This window comes from Megalobrama amblycephala, linkage group LG12, assembly GCF_018812025.1.
Source record: "Megalobrama amblycephala isolate DHTTF-2021 linkage group LG12, ASM1881202v1, whole genome shotgun sequence".
NCBI lineage: Eukaryota > Metazoa > Chordata > Actinopteri > Cypriniformes > Xenocyprididae > Megalobrama > Megalobrama amblycephala.
In genome coordinates this window covers 31858816-31878667 of record NC_063055.1, presented here as the reverse complement: position 1 = coordinate 31878667, position 19852 = coordinate 31858816, and the positions used below count along the sequence as shown (strand labels likewise).

The 19852-nt window shown below is 36.0% G+C and overlaps 1 protein-coding gene across 2 annotated transcripts; it reads left to right on the top strand.

Annotated features, from left to right (window-relative positions):
- Positions 1 to 4440: 4440 nt before the first annotated feature.
- LOC125280473 (class I histocompatibility antigen, Gogo-C*0202 alpha chain-like) lies at positions 4441 to 15640 on the top strand. Of its 2 annotated transcripts, XM_048211034.1 has the most exons (7): positions 4441 to 4873; positions 7954 to 8024; positions 9902 to 10153; positions 10356 to 10631; positions 10819 to 11109; positions 11366 to 11491; positions 14832 to 15640. In XM_048211034.1, the coding sequence occupies exons 1-7, from the start codon at positions 4851 to 4853 to the stop codon at positions 14936 to 14938; spliced, it is 1146 nt and encodes a 381-aa protein (XP_048066991.1). In that variant the 5' UTR covers positions 4441 to 4850; the 3' UTR covers positions 14939 to 15640. The 2 variants fall into 2 exon arrangements, with proteins under 2 accessions (XP_048066991.1, XP_048066992.1); XM_048211035.1 differs by lacking the exon at positions 7954 to 8024 and having other exon boundaries at positions 4467 to 4873.
- The last annotated feature ends 4212 nt before the right edge of the window (positions 15641 to 19852 follow it).

Below are 19852 nucleotides of genomic sequence, written 5' to 3'. Positions count from 1 at the left end.
GATTCACAAATAAATGCCAGTCAACATGTCATTTTTTATTATTTGCAAATCTAATTTTATTTATTTGTGAATTTTATTCATTTTTGTGAATATGTTTACATTCATTTGTGGATCTTATTCTATTTACTTGTGAATTTGATTACTTTTTGTGAATCTCTTTACATTTATTTGTAGATCTCAATCTATTTATTTAGAATAGTGCAACAATTCTAACTCCATACTTATCTCATTAACAGTGCAATTTATAAGTATGTGATGCAATATTTATCATATGTATATGTAGTTATAATGTCAGAGGAAGATAAGTCTGTAATGTATAGTCAAATGGCTTTGACAACATATTGGACAAACACCGTTTTCTGAGTTCAGTGTTGTGCTGATGTTGGATGATCTGCAAATAGTGTATTATGACTCAACCACATGGAAAGCTGTATATTGCTCTAACAGTGATTCACAGTACTATGATAAAAAGCAAAGTGATGCTGGTGTTGTCTTTCAAGACATCTATAATGGCATGAATCTATGATTCTAGACTTTTATGTTAAGAAACATTTAAATCACACAGATGGTGAGAACTATAGCCTACTTTGGTATTGACACAAATATTTTAAGATAGATGCAATAACAGGTGCATTTTTATTATTTTATTAAAGCTTTTGACAGTGAGAGTGTAATCATAAAGTCCATTATATTCATTTTCTGTAGTGTTCCTCTGTGTTTATTCTGGTTTCACTGGGCCACTCTTATTCAGGACAAGGACCTAGGATGTCCCAGTGTAAATACTCCTCTGTTCCATGTAAGTACACTGTCACCTCTGGCTTGCTTATTTGGGGACACTTAATATTCAACAATATTACTGATATTACTGACTGCACTGACACTATGGGATGAGAACTCAACTTAGCTAAGATGACATCACTGTTTTCTGCAGAGCTGCTTTATACCTGAATTGAACTCATTTCATAATTGATGTACTTTACATAGTTATGGAACCTAAGTGAATCAACACTAAACTGATTTAATTAAATGAAATATAGCTGCAGGCAGCGATACGGGGCCAAACCCCAGAAGGGGCTGTAGAACAATGTGAAGCAGGAAGAGCAAAAACAGCAGAAATTGAACGTTTTTATAAAAATGCACTGAATGTTATATTTAATAACTTTAGTTTAGATCATTCTGCAGCTCATGCTGTGGCACAATGTGGAGCAGAAATTGAACGAATATGAAAAACAGCATGTACAGTATGAACTCAGTATGTACAGAAGATTAAATGAAAATGAACACAGCATGAATAAAAAAAAAAAAAAAATTATTTCTAATCCAAGAGGCATTACAAACAAACAAACAAACAAAAAAACATTATTTAAAGGGGTCATGAACTGCATTGTTTTATTGTTTTATAATGTTTCCTGGGGTGCACTTATAATGTTAGTATGCTTTTTACATCCAAAATTGTCATAATGTATAAATAAAAGGCATTTTTCCTACCCTGATTTTAGCCCTCTGGTTTGAACACTCTGTTTTAAGGGGCGTGTCTGCTGTGAGACTTCAGTGTAAATGCCCACTGCTGTGATTGGCTAACATCTTTCCATTTGAAATAGCCAAGTATTACTCTCTCTTTTAGCGCATTTTTACTTTTACAGCTCTCAAGGTTAACTAATTGTGAAAAGTGTTGCATTACATTTAGATCTATGGCATATTTAGATCATGGCATGAAAGGTTGCAGAGATGAACACTGTGTAGCCGATCACAGACATGTTGTTGAGCGCATGAAAGAAGTGATCTCATCATTGCAACTCAATTTCTGTACACTAACAAATGCTTTCATCTTCACTAACAGTGCAAACGCGATATAACTAAGGGATTTGTTGAATAAAACAATCACTGATAAACTCGCGGACAGCTTCAGCGCATGTTGCTCCAACAATTGCAAAGGGAGCTTTCTTTGATTACTTTCTTTATATAATTTAATCATTGTTAAATATCAGATTATTTTCATCCTACTAAGAGAAACAACGCAAGTTGACATTTAGTCACGGGTTTGATTTACTGACACAGACAAAGATCATCTGACTGTACATGAATCATTAATATCAGATCAGGCATTAGAATTAACACAGTTACTTACATGTTGCTGCATTACTGTTGAGTCCAGGCACTTCACAATATTTTGTGATCCTCAACGGCATGTTTATTGCTTGGTAGCTTGATCCGGTTTAGTACCACGTAGGCCTATTTTACTTAGGCTACCTATTCTATTGCATGTCACGCGCGAATCGGTGGGTGGGGGTAAAAAAAAAAAAAAAAAAAAAAGTGGATGAAGTAGGCGTTTATCTATTTCTGCCGAGGCGGTGCTTGCTGCCCTTTGACGTCATAGATCCCCACTTTGTAAATCATGTCGTTTGCTGGGTCTGGTGTCAATAAAAACTTTTATTGTACTAACAAGGAAGTTTTCAGATCTAAAACTAATTCTTAAAGTATGATGACCTCTTATATGTCAAAAACTCAAAGAAAATTTGATTTCTCAGTTCATCACCCCTTTAACATGTTAACCATATTAGCATGCTAAGCTAACTTCATGCTAATGAAGCTTATGGTTATCCTAATAGCTGAAGAGCCACATTAGAAAGAAATTCACCTGATTAGCATGCTTAGCTAACTAACATAAGACAATAAACACAAGTAAGGTCACATTCTGAGATGAATATCTCGGGAATGGTAGCGAATATCAAAAATCAGTGCAGTCATTTCTGTGTGGCTCGGTCCAAAGATCATCTGAGCAGATTTTTGACAAAATTTGACAAAATTTGCAGGAGGAGTAGCGAAAAAACTGTTTTTCATTTACTTCAATATGGCAGACAGGTGAATTTAAGGAAAGTGACAAATGACACATCGTCGGAATTTGCATTAGCCAGGGAATAAAATGACATAAAGCATACAAATTTCGGACAATGTTTTCAAAAGTTATAAGCGTTTGTGCAAAAATCGTTATATATCTCTGGAACGCTAAGAGGTACATTCAGGATATTCTGATGATGATACGTACCAATTTTTGTGAAGATATATCAAATCGTTTAAAAGATATTGCAATTTATGACAAAATTCAACATGGTGGACACCTGGTTCATCTGATATTGACAGAATCGGTATCCTCTGATTCAGCATGAAATCCTTCACGAGGATCCAAGACACAAGGAATCCATAGACACCAAGATCTTGATTTTCTGACAAACTGTTCAAAAGTTATTGGCCAAAATAGCCATTCTTCAGATCTCATGACCTGTAGGCGGCACTGTTCTCAAATAGGCATGGACCCTCTGATCATGGTTCAGATGAAGCGTACCAATTTTTGTTTCGATTGCTCAAAGTTTGGCAGAGATACATCCTCTAAACCAATTTTGTGTCAACCTCGTTAACTTCATGACATCTTAACTTTTGAACAAAGATGAATAAAAAAAATCTGTTCAGTCATTTCTGTGCAGCTTAGTCCAAAGATCAACTGATCGAAGTTTTTCAAACTTTGAAGGAGGAGTAGTGAAAAAACTGAATACTGTACTTTTCAAAATGGCCACTACTGTATTGGGCGGAGACTTAATTTAAGATGTTGAATAGCATCAGCATGAAAGACGAATCAGATGTACTTATTTTTCTAAATGGTTCAAAAGTTATAACCTTTAGAAGAGTGAATTTTTGAACTGGTGGTTCTAGAGACTCCAAATTTGGTCCAATCACTATTCATGAGCATCTCTACAATTGTGCCAAATTTCATCATGTTCCGTTGATAGGGCTGCCATAGACTCCCATTGGGGAGGAAGAAGAAGAAGAAGAAGAAGAAGAAAACTAACAGATACAATGACGGTTTAATATTGTCTTTTTAGAGCTCCTTTACAACAGCAGAATTTAATTCTGGTTGCATTATTGAATCATTATTTTCCTGTTTATCTCTTTAAAGCTTCTTTGAAACAATCTGTATTGAATTAAGTCAAGTGCTTTTTAAAATAAAGGTGACTTGACTTGTAATCAAGGTAGGTACACAATGATAACAGATACTGTACAGTATGGAATATAAAAATTCAACAGTTTGGCCTGAAATCTTAATTTTTTTTAAGAATATTATCTCCTGCTTTTTCTTGTTGATCCAAGGTGATCTGTGTTTTGTTATTCTACTATTCTGTACTATACATACCATTACATTTAAAATTTTAATATTTCTTCAGAGAATGACATTGCATTTTGATGCATGGAAAGATGCAGGTATTCTGCCACACAATGTTCCCATACTTAAATCTGCTGTGGATTCTCATACATTCACAGTTAAGTTTATCTCAATCTTGTTTTGATAAAAAAAATAATAAAACTATCTAGTATAGGCTACTACAGTACAATGTCCGCATTCTCCATCTCCAGTAGCTTGTCAATAACAATGCGTTGCGCTTCACCAACACTCCGACCCAAGCGCAATGACGTGGGTTATATGACACAACTCTAAGGTTCATAAATCATTTTCACAACTTCATTACAGCAGACGCATGCGCGTCAGGTATCCACAGAGAAGTGAAAGTAAAAAAGGAACAAGAGAAAAGGATAGAGGACCAGGCAAAATACATTGTAACACAGGAGGAATAAAATGCCACTGTCTTTCTTTTTACGCCAGCTAAGTTACAATAGACGATCACAACCAAAGAACATTAAGAAGGCAACACATCACCTGTGTGTCTGAAGACCAATTTTGCATCGACTTGTGATCGTGTTAAGAAGGGACGGAGATTTGAAGGGACAATTTTTTACAGAGATCCATAACGCCTGGATTCATTAATTTAGAGAATGCTCATGCTTGCGTATCTGCTGTCATGCTTGACAGTCGTCAATGCAGGTAAGTTATTGACCTTATCTTGCAACGTGGAAGTAAGCTATTTTCTGTGATTGTGTGGGGATTCTATGGCAGTTAAATAGTCTCAAATCTCGCGCACATGATTCTGGGGCGGTTTCCCGGACAGGGTTTAAATTAAGACAGGATAGGCCTTAATCTAGAATAGTTAATCATGGCTTAAAAAATTACTAAAACCTGGACTATGGAGTCCTGAATTAAAATAAACTAGATTAAAGGTGCTCTAAGTGATCCTGGGTGGATGTAACTTCCTGTTAACGTTCGAAGTTGTCAAACAAAACAGAGGCTATCTAGACCCTCCCTCCTCCTCCTCCTCCCCCTCCCCTCCGTGCTTCCCGAAACAGTCATGAACGCGCATTTAAAATCATTCTTGTCGGTTATTGGCTGGAGCATGTTTATTATGATTCGTGGTCCAGGCTGCACCAGTTTATTTTTATTGCCGTTTTCGGAGCTTGTGGCAACTACAGAGACCGCGTTTTTTACAGTGTGTTCAGGGGACAGGCAGCTAGCGGATAGTGAGGAGATGTTTGCTATATGTGACAAAAAATGTTTTGGCCTAAAAATGTGTGACATCACTTAGAGCACCTTTAATTTAAAACCAACTGTGCTAATCTGAATTAGCATGAGAGAAGTTGCCTAGAAAACATGGAATGAACCAAGAAAAGCTTAAAATTGCATGGAACTGAGAAGCAAATCCAAGGAAAACAATGGCAACAGAAGAAGACTGCAATAATAATAAAAAAGCTTTACTAAACAAGAGAGTTCTTTTAAAGCAAGCAAAATACATCAGCTGTTGGGGAAAAAAAAATGCCTGGAAATATGTTTGTATATATATGTATATGATTATTAATGCTTTTGTTTTGTCCTTTACATATCAACAAACTAAATGTAACTATTTACACATGTGATAATCGCTGTTGGCAGTCTAGAAATGGTTTGGTTTGATAGAAACTGATTTGGTAAAAATGGGCTGGTTTGATCCAAAGCAATATTATAGTGGTTGCTTCACTATATAAAAAAGGCAATTTTTGTTAGCGGGTCCTCAACCCAAGCACAAGCTCAACACTTCACCACAACGGTAATCTCCAAAAAACAGTAACATAACAAAAACTTTTACATAATAGAACATTAAATAGTAAGAAGTATCTCCATATTGTCATCTTTCAAAAAAAAAAAAAAAATGCATAAAATAACACTATTTCAACATTTACTCTCCCAATTCAGCCTGGTGCTGATGGGAAGTGAAAGTCCTGTTTGATTAGGTTACTTTACTGGAACATGTTATTTCAAAATGAAAACATCAAGTGAGTTTTAGTAACCATTTCAAGTCAATTTAACATGAAGCAATCACATTTGAACCAGAAACAATGGTGTTAAATCAAAATAAATTGTTTAAATAAAGTGAACAGATATATATATATCTCACAGTAATCATGTGTCTTCTTTGAAACAATGTTATCTGAAGTTAAACCTGCCTCCTGGTAGGTTTAATTTAAGCCTCAGTTTAGTCCTGGAGTAGCTCTAGTCTTCCTCCAGGAAATCAGTTTATTAAACTCTAGACTAGGACTATTTTAAACCATGTCAGAGAAAGCAGATTTCTGTTAATCTGGTTTAAAGGGCCATTTTATTCTAGGACTAGGCTTAATCTCTGTCCGGGGAACCACCTCATAAGCGCACAGAACAGTATCCGCGGTTAGAAAACTATCCTTGTGAGGGAACATTTCTGCACCGCTAGCACACCGAACAGTATCCGCGTGCAAGGGGGAGCTCCAAGATGGCGCCGTGGATGGTCGTGATTCTCTAAGATGAGAAACAAATCAGGTTTTTCTCACAAATGATTATATAAATTTCATAAAGTTGCTAACTATTATCTAAAGGTTGCTATTGACTGTTGAATTTAATCAAATATTGACCCTGGAGCATCGAAAAGGATTTTAAATCCCAAAATCGCTGCACAGTTCAAAAACATGGATGAGGATCTTGGCGCAGAGATGGAGAGTAACACTACGAAAGAGAAGAGAAACTTTAATGATACTCACTCGCATGCCTGTAAAGTAAAAAACTGAGGAATTTGTGATTCTTGTTGTCCAAATACACCAAGTAAAAATCAAACATTGGCCTCAAAAAAAGAAACAGTGACTTTGCCTTGATCTCAAAATTAATGATTAACAACAAATTAGTAGATAATTCTTCAGTTACTTCAAAATATGTGGCTCAGTTTTTTAGTAATTTGTATTCTTCTACATCAGCTACTTCCAACATTGATGCTTTTTAAATAGTTTGGTGAGCGATACCATAAAAATAGACCAAAACTTTCAGAATGTGTGTGATAAAGAAATTGACATTGAGGAGTTGAGAGAGTGCATTAACTTGTTTAAACAGGACATTAACACAGGCACAAGATAAATAAGGACACAAAGAGGAGAACAGACGTGCCAACAGAGAAAATACAGTAGCCTAGCATGCACAAGCTCACTTTTCGCGAAATATAGGAAGAATAATATAAATATTGAATTGGGGATGATATGAATGTATCTCTGAAGGGAACCAAGTGTCTTCAGAAAAGTGTTGATGGCTCTTCCTCTTATCACCGTATAAAGTAGTAGTGTCAGGGTTCTGCCCTGGCAGCCTTGTCTGTGTTGTCTTTGTTTGTGTTGTGTGTGAGCACATGGCTCTGTCTGTGTTTGTGTTTGCCATGTGCTCCTCTGTTCCCACCTCCTTGTTTGCTGTCACCACACCCTCTTGTTTAATCGTTGTTCAGTCCTCGTTTGTATTAGTATGCTCACCTGTCCCTTGTGTTCCCTGCTCCCTTTCTTGTTGAGTCCTCGTTAGTCTGAGTGTTGTCACCTGTTCCTCATGTTCTTTGCTCCCTTTATATTGTGCCCTCTTTCCCTCTTATCTTTGCCAGTTGTTAAACCTTGTACTGCTGTGTAGTCTTTTGTTCATTAAAGCTTATAGTATTTTTGTAGGAGTTTCTTGTATCCATTTGTCATTGTAGTCATGCCTTGTTCCTAACCAACCATCTAACCTCCTGTCTTGTCAAATCCTGGTACTGTGTCTCCCAGTCCTGTCCAGCAGGCTGAGCTTCCCTGGCCGCTCTCCTGTCCTACCAAGCAGCCGGACCTGTGCAGTGCCTGTGAGTCCATGAGGGACTATCTCCTCAAACAGTGTGTTCCTGCCTGAGCTATGCTGTTTCTCTCCTGTCTTGCACTGCCATACCGTCTCTGCTCTCCAACCTCCTGCCAACCTGGGTTGGACTCAGCGGTCGCTCTCTCAGCCTGCCTGTCATCGTTTCTCATTCCCTTCCTACTGTTTGGACTGTGTTCACTTCCTCTCTCAATATCTTGTCTAGCATCTTGTCTTCTCAATAAACCTGTAACATTCATCCTGCTTTTGAGTCCTCCCTCAGATCCCTGACAAGTAGCTTTAGTAGTAGTAGCACTGCGTAAATTATAGAATAATTTTATATTTAAAAAAAAAAAAAAACTGCCCATGCTTATGTGCATAACATCTTTGTTGGGATTGTGATAAATGCAGTGTTTGCCTCTAATATCAAAGAACTACACATTTTTTGTTTGAGGCCAGTTTGGCCTGTGATCAAATAAACAACAAATTTGCTTAATAAATCTGCAACCAATATCGGAACCTCTCAATTTGCTTCTAAAAAAAAAAGTGGAATTGGCCATGAAAAATCAAAATAGGTGCATCACTAATAAAAAATATTAAATCATTATTTAAAAAATCTAATAGTCTCTTCGGTGTAAAAACAAATAGGCTACAGTTTTAAAGAGCAGGGTACTAGTTTTCTTGCAAATTAATTTGTTGTTTATATGGTTAATATTAATGCAACTATCAGCTGACTAAGGTTTAAAAAAAAAAGGTAATTTGGTCCGCATGGTTCATTTTTTTCCAATCTGGCCCTCAACCTAAAATGTTTGACACCCCTGGCCTAGAAGAACAGTAGTGCATTAAACGGTAAAACTATTATTTTGTGCTACAAACAGTGTGTTAATTTACAACACTACATATAAGAAATAACAGTTTGCAATGTCAAACAGCAAAATGTGCTGTTACAGTTAATAAAAATAAAACTTTACAAATGGTCGTGCCCGCTCTTAAAAATTAGGTGGATACTAACTTTTATTTCATTAAAAGAAACACTTGATGTTGATGGTAACAAATGGTTTTGAGTGTTTGTACCTAAACCTATAAATTGGTTTCTACGCACAAGCAGGAAGCTGTCAAGTGGATGAGTTTATTCCCTTATTGTGATGTTTACCTAACAGTTTTTTACAGTAGGATGGCAATTTATCATTTATTGGTATTTCATTGTAATTTATTATTTAAAGTTAAACAACATAAACAACCACTCAGATGTTTTTCCAAAATGTCGTCTTTATAAACCTGAGCTGCTCTACTTCCCAACTCAATATTTCTCCTTTTCTTTGGAGAAAAGACATTATAAATAATGTGTCAGTTTGGTGAACAATTGTAAATATGTATGAAATATCTTTTCATGTTTTTTATGTTAATTGTAAAATTGTACAATGGCCACCTGCTGCTTTTTAAAAATATAGTTAACAGCGTTTTAGTATCATGGTCTTGTCATAAACCTACTTAAGTCTCAGGCCTGGACTCAAATTAGCTGGTCTCTGCTTCAACATTGCCTGTTATTTACTGTCTATATTATTTCACCCTTTATCAGCATGGTTGAAAATGCTGCAACAACCATCCAAATCTTTTCTCTCAATCTCTTGATTTCTGTGTCACTGTTTCACATCAAGTACATGATTCAGTACACGGTTCTTAACAGGTGGACCTTACTTCTCATATAATTTAATGGATGACAACTTATCTGATTAGCTTTGCAATTTAAAAATATGTGATGTAATATTTATCATATGTATATTCAGTTATAATGCCAGAGGAAGTAAGTCTGGAATGTATAGTCATATGTTATGGTTCAATTTGACACTGTACTAATATTATTTTCTCTTCCTTGTGTATCCACAGGTTCTCACTCACTGATGGCTTTGGTAACATATATAGTTGGACAGACACCATTTCCAGAGTTCAGTGTTGTGCTGATGTTGGATGATCTGGAAATAATGTATTATGACTCAAACACATGGAAAGCTGTCTATCGCACTAACAGTGATTCAAAATACTATGATGAAGAGCAAAGTGATGCTGGTTTTATATTTCAAGACATGTATAATGAGATGGAAAATTTTTCCGTTAAGAAACACTTAAATATCACAGATGGTGAGAACTATATCCTACAAATCACTATTAAAATCACGTAATAACAGATGTAGCTTCTGTGTTTTTATTATTTTATTAAAGCTTTTAATGTAAGATTAAAAGATTAAATGTAAGTCCAGTATTTTTATTTTAAGTTCACTACGTTTTATATTATGTCAGTAAAGACAATGTAATAAAACATACATTTTTCCTTTATTTAAAGGTTTACATGTTCTTCAGAGTCTTTCTGGATGTGAACTGTTGAATGATGGTAAACCAGGTCCACTTCATATCTGGAATGCTTTTGATAGACAAAATATAATGGAGTTCACATATGACCTGGAAAAAAACGATATCCAGATGAAAAAGTCATGGATACCATGGAACCAAGTGAAACTGCTTAAATTAAAGTTTATACATGAAAATATTTATCATCCAATTTGCTTTAAAGTTTTGCGAAGGTACCTGCATATGGAAAAGAACAATGTGATGAGAAAAGGTGAGAGAATCAACCTGATTCATTTCAGTACAAAGATAGAAAAGAGCATAATCAACAAATATGACCAAAACAGCTGTGCTGACAGAAAATGCATGTGCTTCTAATCGTTTTATGAAACATGAGAACCATAAATAAATAACTGATGCAACAGTTTAACAACAGGAAGTCTTCTCGTCCTTCTCTGTAGTGAAACCCAGAGTCAGACTCTTGAAGAAGACACTCCCAGACTCTCAAGGGCTTCAGATCAGCTGTCTGGCCACTGGTTTTTACCCCCGTCACATTAACCTGACTCTGTTCAGAGATGATCAGCCTGTGGATGATGATCAGATCACAGGAGGAGAGATTCTTCCCAACGGAGACAGAACTTACCAGATGAGGAAGAGTTTGGTGATCAGCGCAGAAGAACTACGTGAAAGACACAAATACAACTGTACAATGAAACACCTCAATCTGGACAACAAACTGGACATTACATTTGGTAAAGAAAAACTGACAATCACATGAACAAACAAACTACTGAATAACAAAGTAGACATTAGATTCAAGATACTTTATTGCCACTGTGCAAAAGACAATGACATTTTGTGTACAGCATCTTTCAGAGAAAGCAACAATACTAGATTACAATGGAATAACATTTTTCACTAACTTAAATGTAAATAATTCCAATAAATGTCTGTAGCTTACAAATTAATTTTCCTGTTGTTTATCTCACTGTATCCCACCCGTTTCAGATGTGGCTGAATCTGACCCAGGATCCTTCAGTCTGTCTGTAGTTATCAGTGTGCTGGTGTTAATGTGTGTGGCTGCTCTCATCATAACTGCACTCATTATATGGAGGAGGAAAAGACGAGCTGCTGGTAATTGTTCTGTACAGTCCAGTTCATTTTATCTAATGCTCAATTACAACCCGAATTCCGGAAATGTTGGGACGTTTTTTAAATTTGAATAAAAAATAAAAAATAAAAGACTTTCAAATCACACTATTTTATTCACAATAGAACACAGATAACATAACAAATGTTTAAACTGAGAAACGGTTATCCAAAAAATGAGCTCACCCTTATGAAAAAGAAGTATACTTCAAGTATCAAGTATACTTAAGTAATGTCCAAGTATATTTTTAAGTATACTTTATGTAGTAACTATAACTTGTAACTTGTAACTTTAACTTGTAAGTGTACTATTTTAATATGGGACTAAATTGGCCCAATTGAAGTATAAAAAGTGTAAAAGTAGTAAACTTTAAATACACAATTAGTTCACAGCTACGTTTCTCATTTGTACTGCATCTGTAATACCAAGTATACTAGAATTTTTATATTTTAATACTATTAATACATTTTTAGTATATGAAAGTACACGTACACGTACATATATGAGAGTATACGAAATATACTCTCAGGAAACTACTAGTTTAGGGCAAGAATATTTATAAGTTTTCTTTAAGTGAACATGACACACTTATAGTTTACTTTTTATATATTATTTTTGCACATTAAGTACTATGTTCCTATTTAGTAATTTATTTTTTAGACTTGAAAAACATTTAACTGTACTTTAACTCTTTCCATTTTAAAAACATTTTATTCTAGCTTCATGAATCCTTTTTTATCAACACTTAAATGTGGGCAAGTTTCAGTAAAAAAAAAAGAAAACATTTTAAACAAAAAGCTAAAAAAGATGCATTTTTGGCTGCGTTCCACTCCAGTTTTAGACACGCACTCACAAACTTCCCTAAACACTTCCCCTCGGGGGAATCCCTGCCACCATTTTGAAGTGCGTTCCACTTCCTGAAGTGGACGAGGGAAGTTTATATTTTTTTACAGTCTATGATATGGACAGACCTTACAGTCTATGGGACAGACCCTCGCTCCCTTGATTTTAACCTAACCGAGGGAGCGAGTCTACTTCATATGTACACTTCAGGCAGCTCCATAACCCACAATGCAACACGATTATGACGTCACCGCATATCGCGTTTAATGCTGCATTCCAGGCAGGTTTTTGAGCCCGTAATGCCGAGTTCAGACTGCACGATTTTCAAAGTAGTCGGGTCACTGTTCTTTTCACACTGCATGACTATCTTGGCCAGCACTCAGTCGCTGCTGTGTTCAAACTGCACGATGGATCGGCGAAAGAATCGCCGACAACTCTGTCTGGCACGCAAACTACGTTTCACAACCAAACACACGCGATACATGACAAGGAAACAACGCGATATCACGCGTTCAAGACCGGAGTTCTCACGTGAGACTGGCCCTGCATCTCAATCAGCTCCCTAGCTCCCTAGATCGTGAATCAGTATATAATGAAAGTGAATGTGGCTGATACCCTGATCAGTGCCCTGACTACTGAACTAGGGAGCTTATTGAGACACACGGTGGGATTATTATTAAAAATAGCAGCCCGCAAGAAGCTTGAAATACGAATTGCCTGTGCGCTGATTTGCATCGAAAACAACATAAAGAAAAGAAGATGGAGGAGGATTTGTTTGGGGAGACGTGAAGAACAAGGATTGTGTGTTCTGCAACGACAGTTGGAGCTAAATACATAACTTTTCGATGTGCTGCTGTTGCGGATGGTCAAGCAAATGTTTGTGCAGTCTGAACTCGGCTTAAGTCACGACTCACGACTTTGTAGGGTTCCAGGAAAATCACGCCAAACTACGTAAAAGTGTAAACAAACCAACATGGCGGACCGTACGGGGCTTATGCTCATTAACAATTATTTCTATCGCTAAAGGTGCACTCCTTGCTTATTTGAGGGAAACAGAGGTGGAAAATGGCACATAAGGCAAGAGAAGCTGTTATACCTTTTATTTTACCGTGCACTTGCATAAACACCGCATCCGTGGTGGCTGGCTGCCATTGTTGTTTCGCGGGCTGTGTGACGTCAGAACTCGTAACTGGGAGTACATCGATCTAGTACGAGTTCGCGGGTGGGAAGTCACGGCTTTGACTGCTGTTCCAGTGCACTTTCATGGGTAGAAGGTTGGAAAAACACGGGTTACGGGTTGCCTGGAATGCGGCATAATTTACCCCACCACAAACATCTCTGTGATATATTAATTATTTTTTTAACATTTAAAACACACATATATACATGTAGATTGAGAGAAAGATTCAGAGAAACTGGAGAAATCTCTGTGTGTAAGGGACAAGGCCAAAGACCTTTATTGGATGCCCATGGTCTCCGGGCCCTCAGAAGACACTGCATCACTCATCGGCATGATTGTGTCAGTGACATTACTAAATGGGCCCAGGAATCCTTCTAGAAACCACTGTCGGTAAACACAATCTGCTGTGCCATCTGCAGATGCCAACTAAAGCTCTATCATGCAAAAATGAAGCCATATGTGAACATGGTCAAGAAGTGCCATTGTGTCCTGTGGGCCAAGGCTCATTTAAAAATGGACTGTTTCAAAGTGGAAAAGTGTTCTATGGTCAGACGAGTCCAAATTTGACATTCTTGTTGGAAATCACGGATGCTGTGTCCTCCGGGCTAAAGAGGAGGGAGACCTTCCAGCATGTTATCAGTGTTCAGTTCAAAAGCCAGCATCTGTGATGGTATGGGGGTGCACATGTGCATAGAGTATGGGCAGCTTGCATGTTTTAGAAGGCACTATGAATGCTGAAAGGTATATTAAGGTTTTAGAGGAACATATGCTCCCCTCCAGACGACGTCTATTTCAGGGAAGGCCTTGTGTATTTCAGCAGAACAATGCAAAACCACATACTGCAGCTATTACAACAGCACGGCTTCGAGTCCGGGTGCTGAATTGGCCTGCCTGCAGTCCAGATCTTTCACCTATGGAGAAAAATACATCAAAGACCACCACCAACTCTTCAGCAGCTGAAAACCTATATCAGGCAAGAATGGGACCAAATTCCAACACCAAGCTCATTTTGCGCATAAAATTGTAAAATTTCTCAGTTTAAACATTTGTTATGTTATCTATGTTCTATTGTAAATAAAATATTGGCTCATGTGATTTCTGACATGAAATGAGTCTTTTAGTTTTCATTTTATTCAAATAAAAAAAAAAAAAAACGTTCCAACATTTCTGGAATTCGGGTTGTAGAAAAAACACCAAACATCAGTTCTTTTAGATGCTTTCAGAGATCACAGTATGTAGTGTTATGTTTCTGTAGTGTTCCTCTGTGTTTATTCTGGTTTCACTGTGTCACTTATATTCAGGACGAGGACCTGGGACGTTCGCGGGGCCCCTTCCTGGAGATTTGCTTAGGGCCCTCAATAATCTAAACACCACCTTGCTTACTTCAACACAACATACAAGGAAGTGAACTAGAGTGCCCTCTAGTGCACAGAAACATTAAAGGGTTAGTTCACCCAAAATGAAAATTCTGTCATTAATTACTCACCCTCATTCGTTCATCTTCGCAACAAAATTAAGATATTTTTCATAAAATCCGATGGCTCAGTGAGGCCTGCATTGCCAGCAAGACAATTAACACTTTCAATGGCCAGAAAGCTACTAAAGACTGTTTTGTGATGCATAAGCACCTTTACCTTATTTTTATTATTCTCAGGTTAGGTAAGAAAGTCAAATCTGACCTAAATTATAAGCATTTTAAAATACTTACAATCAGACAGAAGACTTCTCCATGGTCTGTTCAGGCTTAACGACTTAGATCAATGCCACATGAGGCCAAGTTTAATTATAAAGTTAATTATAAAGTAAAGTTCATTTATTTATTACATTAATATTACTAGCATTACATATATTCTACTAACATTCTATACAAGTAATTAAATAAAGTATAAGTATTAAAAAGTTCTTCAGTCAAGGCAATATCAGCGATGGAGGCATCATCAGCATTGGTTCTGGTGTCGGAGAGGCAGCCTCAGGTGCGAAGGCCCCTCCTGTTCTCTTGATGTTCCAGCCTTTTATAGACTATCTGACCACTTGATGTCATCTTCTTGGGAATTCCCCTCTTCTGTCTATATAAAATAAGCTATTATCTTATTAAACAGCTTTATAAAAACCCATTTGTCTTGTTTTCATCAGTTATCATATACAAATTATCATGCATTTTTTTTTACTGCTTTACAAACAAGTTATCAAACATGTATTTTCCTCCAATGTCTCTTTTACAGTTGTTTTTCATGAAAATTATCTCTCATAATTATTTCACTGTTTACCCATAAACAAGTTATCTATATATCTCTCATAACAGCTGTACTTCATAAACAGCTAACTTCTTTTCACTTGGTTACACACAAACATGTTATTGAACATGTTTCTTCCTCCAAGATATCTCTTTATGACAGCTGTACTTCATAAACAGCTTTTTTTTCTTTTATCTTCAAATCACAGTTGTGTTGTCATTATTACTTATAAATCCTTTATTTCAATAAATGATTTTTCTTCTTAAAGGTGCCCTAGATTCAAAAATTGAATTTACCTAGGCATAGTTAAATAACAAGAGTTCAGTACATGGAAATGACATACAGTGAGTCTCAAACTCCATTGTTTCCTCCTTCTTATATAAATCTCATTTATATAAGACCTCCGAAGAACAGGCGAATCTCAACATAACACCGACTGTTACGTAACAGTCGGGGTGTACGCCCCCAATATTTGCATATGCCAGCCCATGTTCCCAACATTATGAAAGGCATTAGACAAGGGCAGAACGTCTGGATCTGTGCAGAGCTGAATCATCAGACTATAGGTAAGCAAGCAAGGACAATAGCAAAAAATGGCAGATGGAGCAATAATAACTGACATGATTCATGATAACATGATATTTTTAGTGATATTTGTAAATTGTCTTTCTAAATTATTCGTTAGCATGTTGCTAATGTACTGTTAAATGTGGTTAAAGTTACCATCGTTTCTTACTGTATTCACGGAGACAAGAGCCGTCGCTATTTTCATTTTTAAACACTTGCAGTCTGTATAATGCATAAACACAACTTCATTCTTTATAAATCTCTCCAACAGTGTAGCATTAGCCGCTAGCCACGGAGCATATCCTCAAACTCATTCAGAATCAATGTAAACATCAAAATAAACACTGTACTTACGCGATTAGACATGCTGCATGACGAACACTTTGTAAAGATCCATTTTGAGGGTTATATTAGCTGTTTGAACTTTTTTTATGTTGTTTAAGGCAAGCGCGAGCTCTTGGGGCGTGGAGCACCAGATTTAAAGGGCCACACACCCTGAATCGGCTCCTTTCTAATTATGCCCCAAAATAGGCAGTTAAAAAAATGAATTTAAAAAAATCTATGGGGTATTTTGAGCTGAAACTTCACAGACACATTCAGGGGACACCTTAGACTTATATTACATCTTTTAAAAAAAAAGTTCTAGGGCACCTTTAAATCTCAATTGTGTTGTCATTGTTATTCTTTATAAGCAGAAGAGGTACGAGTAGCCTAGAAAAGTTGCATTCCCTGATGAAGCAAGGTGTGGCTGATATCAACACCCCCCTTCATGCAACTTTGTTCTACATTTGTTTGTTTACTTTTAATTATTGCATGTTTCTCTCCCTCTTTTATTTTACTATTTTAATCTGATACCTGTCCTGTTTTTGTTATAAGCTTTATTTAAAATACATTCATTTAGTCCCCCCAGGGTAGTCTGTGTTTGATTATTCAATTCATTTTCTAATGCATCATTTTACCAGAGTCTTAAATGTTTGTACTCTGCTTTATTGCCATCACAAATGTACTATTTTGTACCTTATTAGTTTTCCTTATTAAATCAAATACCTTCTTGGGATCTACACATAGAAACATACGGCCCCTTCCAGTGACTAGACAATCTACAGATGTCAATCATGGGAATCATGGTTTCTTGGTATTTATACCTTTCCATGAGCCGCGCATTTCACTGTGCTTTAACCAAGAAGTTATGTTTCAAGGGCTTACTTTATTCCTTTTAATTTTAGTTTTAAAACACCTTCTTTATATTTAAAAGTTCCATATGTGTTTGGCAAGTAAAGCACATATAATCTCCTAATCTTGTATTTGCCAATCATCACACAGGTCTCTGACCTTTGGGTTGAACCATTTCAAAGCATTTATTAATTCTATATTTTCACATTATTATTAATTGCTCATTTGCCCTTAAAACATTTTTATTCATAGTAAATATTACTTAATAATAATATTTACCAACATCAGTTTCCTCTAGGTTTTTACTATCTGTTTTCTCACTTTGTAATTATTATATTCCACACTGTCTAAAAGTAATTCATTATTCTCTTTCTTTCCATCTCGTTACATATATGAATTTTCACAGGCCTTTGTAATTGCTATTACAGTTTGGGCTCACTGCTATTACAGTTTGGGACAAACTGTCACATAAGTGTTGTTTCCCATGCTTAAATATAGTTAAAAAGACTTATTTTCTAAACTAAACCAGCCAATGCACATGTGCAATCCCATTCATTAGCTTCCTGTTTCTATGGGAACTGGAGTTTCCAATGGCAGCTATAGAGGGTATGCATCGACGTCAGTTTCCCGCCGAAAACGCGCTCCCTCAGCTGGACTGAGTGGCAAAAGAACCTGTTGTGTGACTGGATTTAATAGGGGAAACTGCGAAAACGCGAGTAAAACCAGAGCAGTTAAGAAAAACTAACAAATTGCATTAATGGTTGGACTCAAAAGTGTTTCTTACAACTTGTTAAATAAACCTAATCATGGATATTGATATGCAGCCAGGAGTCGTGTTTCCTGACATTTATATGTGCCTGATTTCGATGGCGGGGAAATACATAAGGGTCATTCTACAGAAACGTCCACTTTTCTGTCCCTAGACTTTACAGAAATATTACACTTGAAAAACACTTTAGGATTACAATTTTTTATATTTTAATATGAAACAATATGTTATTTGAACAATTAAACCTTCTTGAGCTATCAATGTGGCAATATTTGTTTTTTAATTAATTATAAAAATTCCAAGCGCCACAGAAGTGCTCGTCCCCACAGTCATGTACAGAGGGAAAGTCCTTTATTTTCAGCTCAGAAACAGGTTTTTCTACCATTTAAAATACAATAATGTATGCATAACTATCAAATATATAATGTAAATGACATTAAAAAAAAAACCAAATGCCAAATATTATAAAATATGTAATGAATGTAGTTGTCCCCTGGTGTTGTGTCACTTGTGTTACCTTTAACAAAAATCTTTTATTTTGAAAGAAAAAAATCACACTGATGACATCACTTGACATCCTTCTTCCTATTTCCTGAAGATCCATTAAGAAACGCCAATGGAAAGTCCACTATCTCTTTTCAGTTATCAGAAATTTTAATTAGAAAATCATAATTTCATATGAAGCTTTTAGTTGAAGTCACTGGTGTGACCTACTTTATTGCTAGGGAATTATAAAAAACTAGAATACAAATGGATTAAATTACTTGATTTAGTGAATATATCATGATTGACAACATGTGGGTTGACACCTTGCAGCAGCCATTTTGTAAAATGTCACTGGTGTTACCGTCACTGGTGTTACCCGTTTATAGATAAACTTTATTTAAAGCTATTCATTAAGTTATTTTACATAAAATAGCACTAAGATTACATGATTCTAACTTCTCTTTCTCATTGTTAATCCTCCTTTGGTCAGATTTGGCTAAATTAAGGGTATATAGCTGAAGATAGCATTTTACAGACAGTTTTAAAATGTTGTTTATGATCTTTTTCTGCACTGTAAAAAAAATCCCATTAAAATTTACGGTAAAAAACCGGCAGCTGTGGTTGCCAGAACTTTACCGTAAAAAATACAGTAGCAACGTAAAAAAAAAAAAATCTGTTACATTTACGGTAAAATAACGTATTTCATTAACTGATATAATGTTAATTTACCAACCTAATGAAGTACTAATATCTGTTTATTACCTTTATAATACACTGACAGTCATCAAACACAGTGGTGATGAGAGTCACATGATGAATCAAAGTTCATCACAAGCAGCTTTTCCACAAGCTGAGGAGGACAACACTAACATATAGAAGGTGCACACAGTGTCATTCACACACACACTAAACACCATCATGGTAACATGCATGAAATTTTAAAAATGCAATAAACATTAATTTAACAACATTAGATGTAACATAAAACCCTAATGTACATAACTGATTAGAAAAAATGAGAAAAACTAAGAAGAAACAGAGTTATTTCAACTAAAATATATCAAATGTGAAGTGTCATGCAGGGAATTGTGGG

Coding starts and splice junctions, on each gene's coding strand:
- LOC125280473 (XM_048211034.1), top strand. CDS start 4,851: ATGCTTGACAGTCGTCAATGCAG. Junction 4,874..7,953: donor CTTGACAGTCGTCAATGCAG/GTAAGTTATTGA, acceptor TGTGTCTCCCAG/TCCTGTCCAGCAGGCTGAGC. Junction 11,492..14,831: donor GAGGAAAAGACGAGCTGCTG/GTAATTGTTCTG, acceptor ACTTATATTCAG/GACGAGGACCTGGGACGTTC.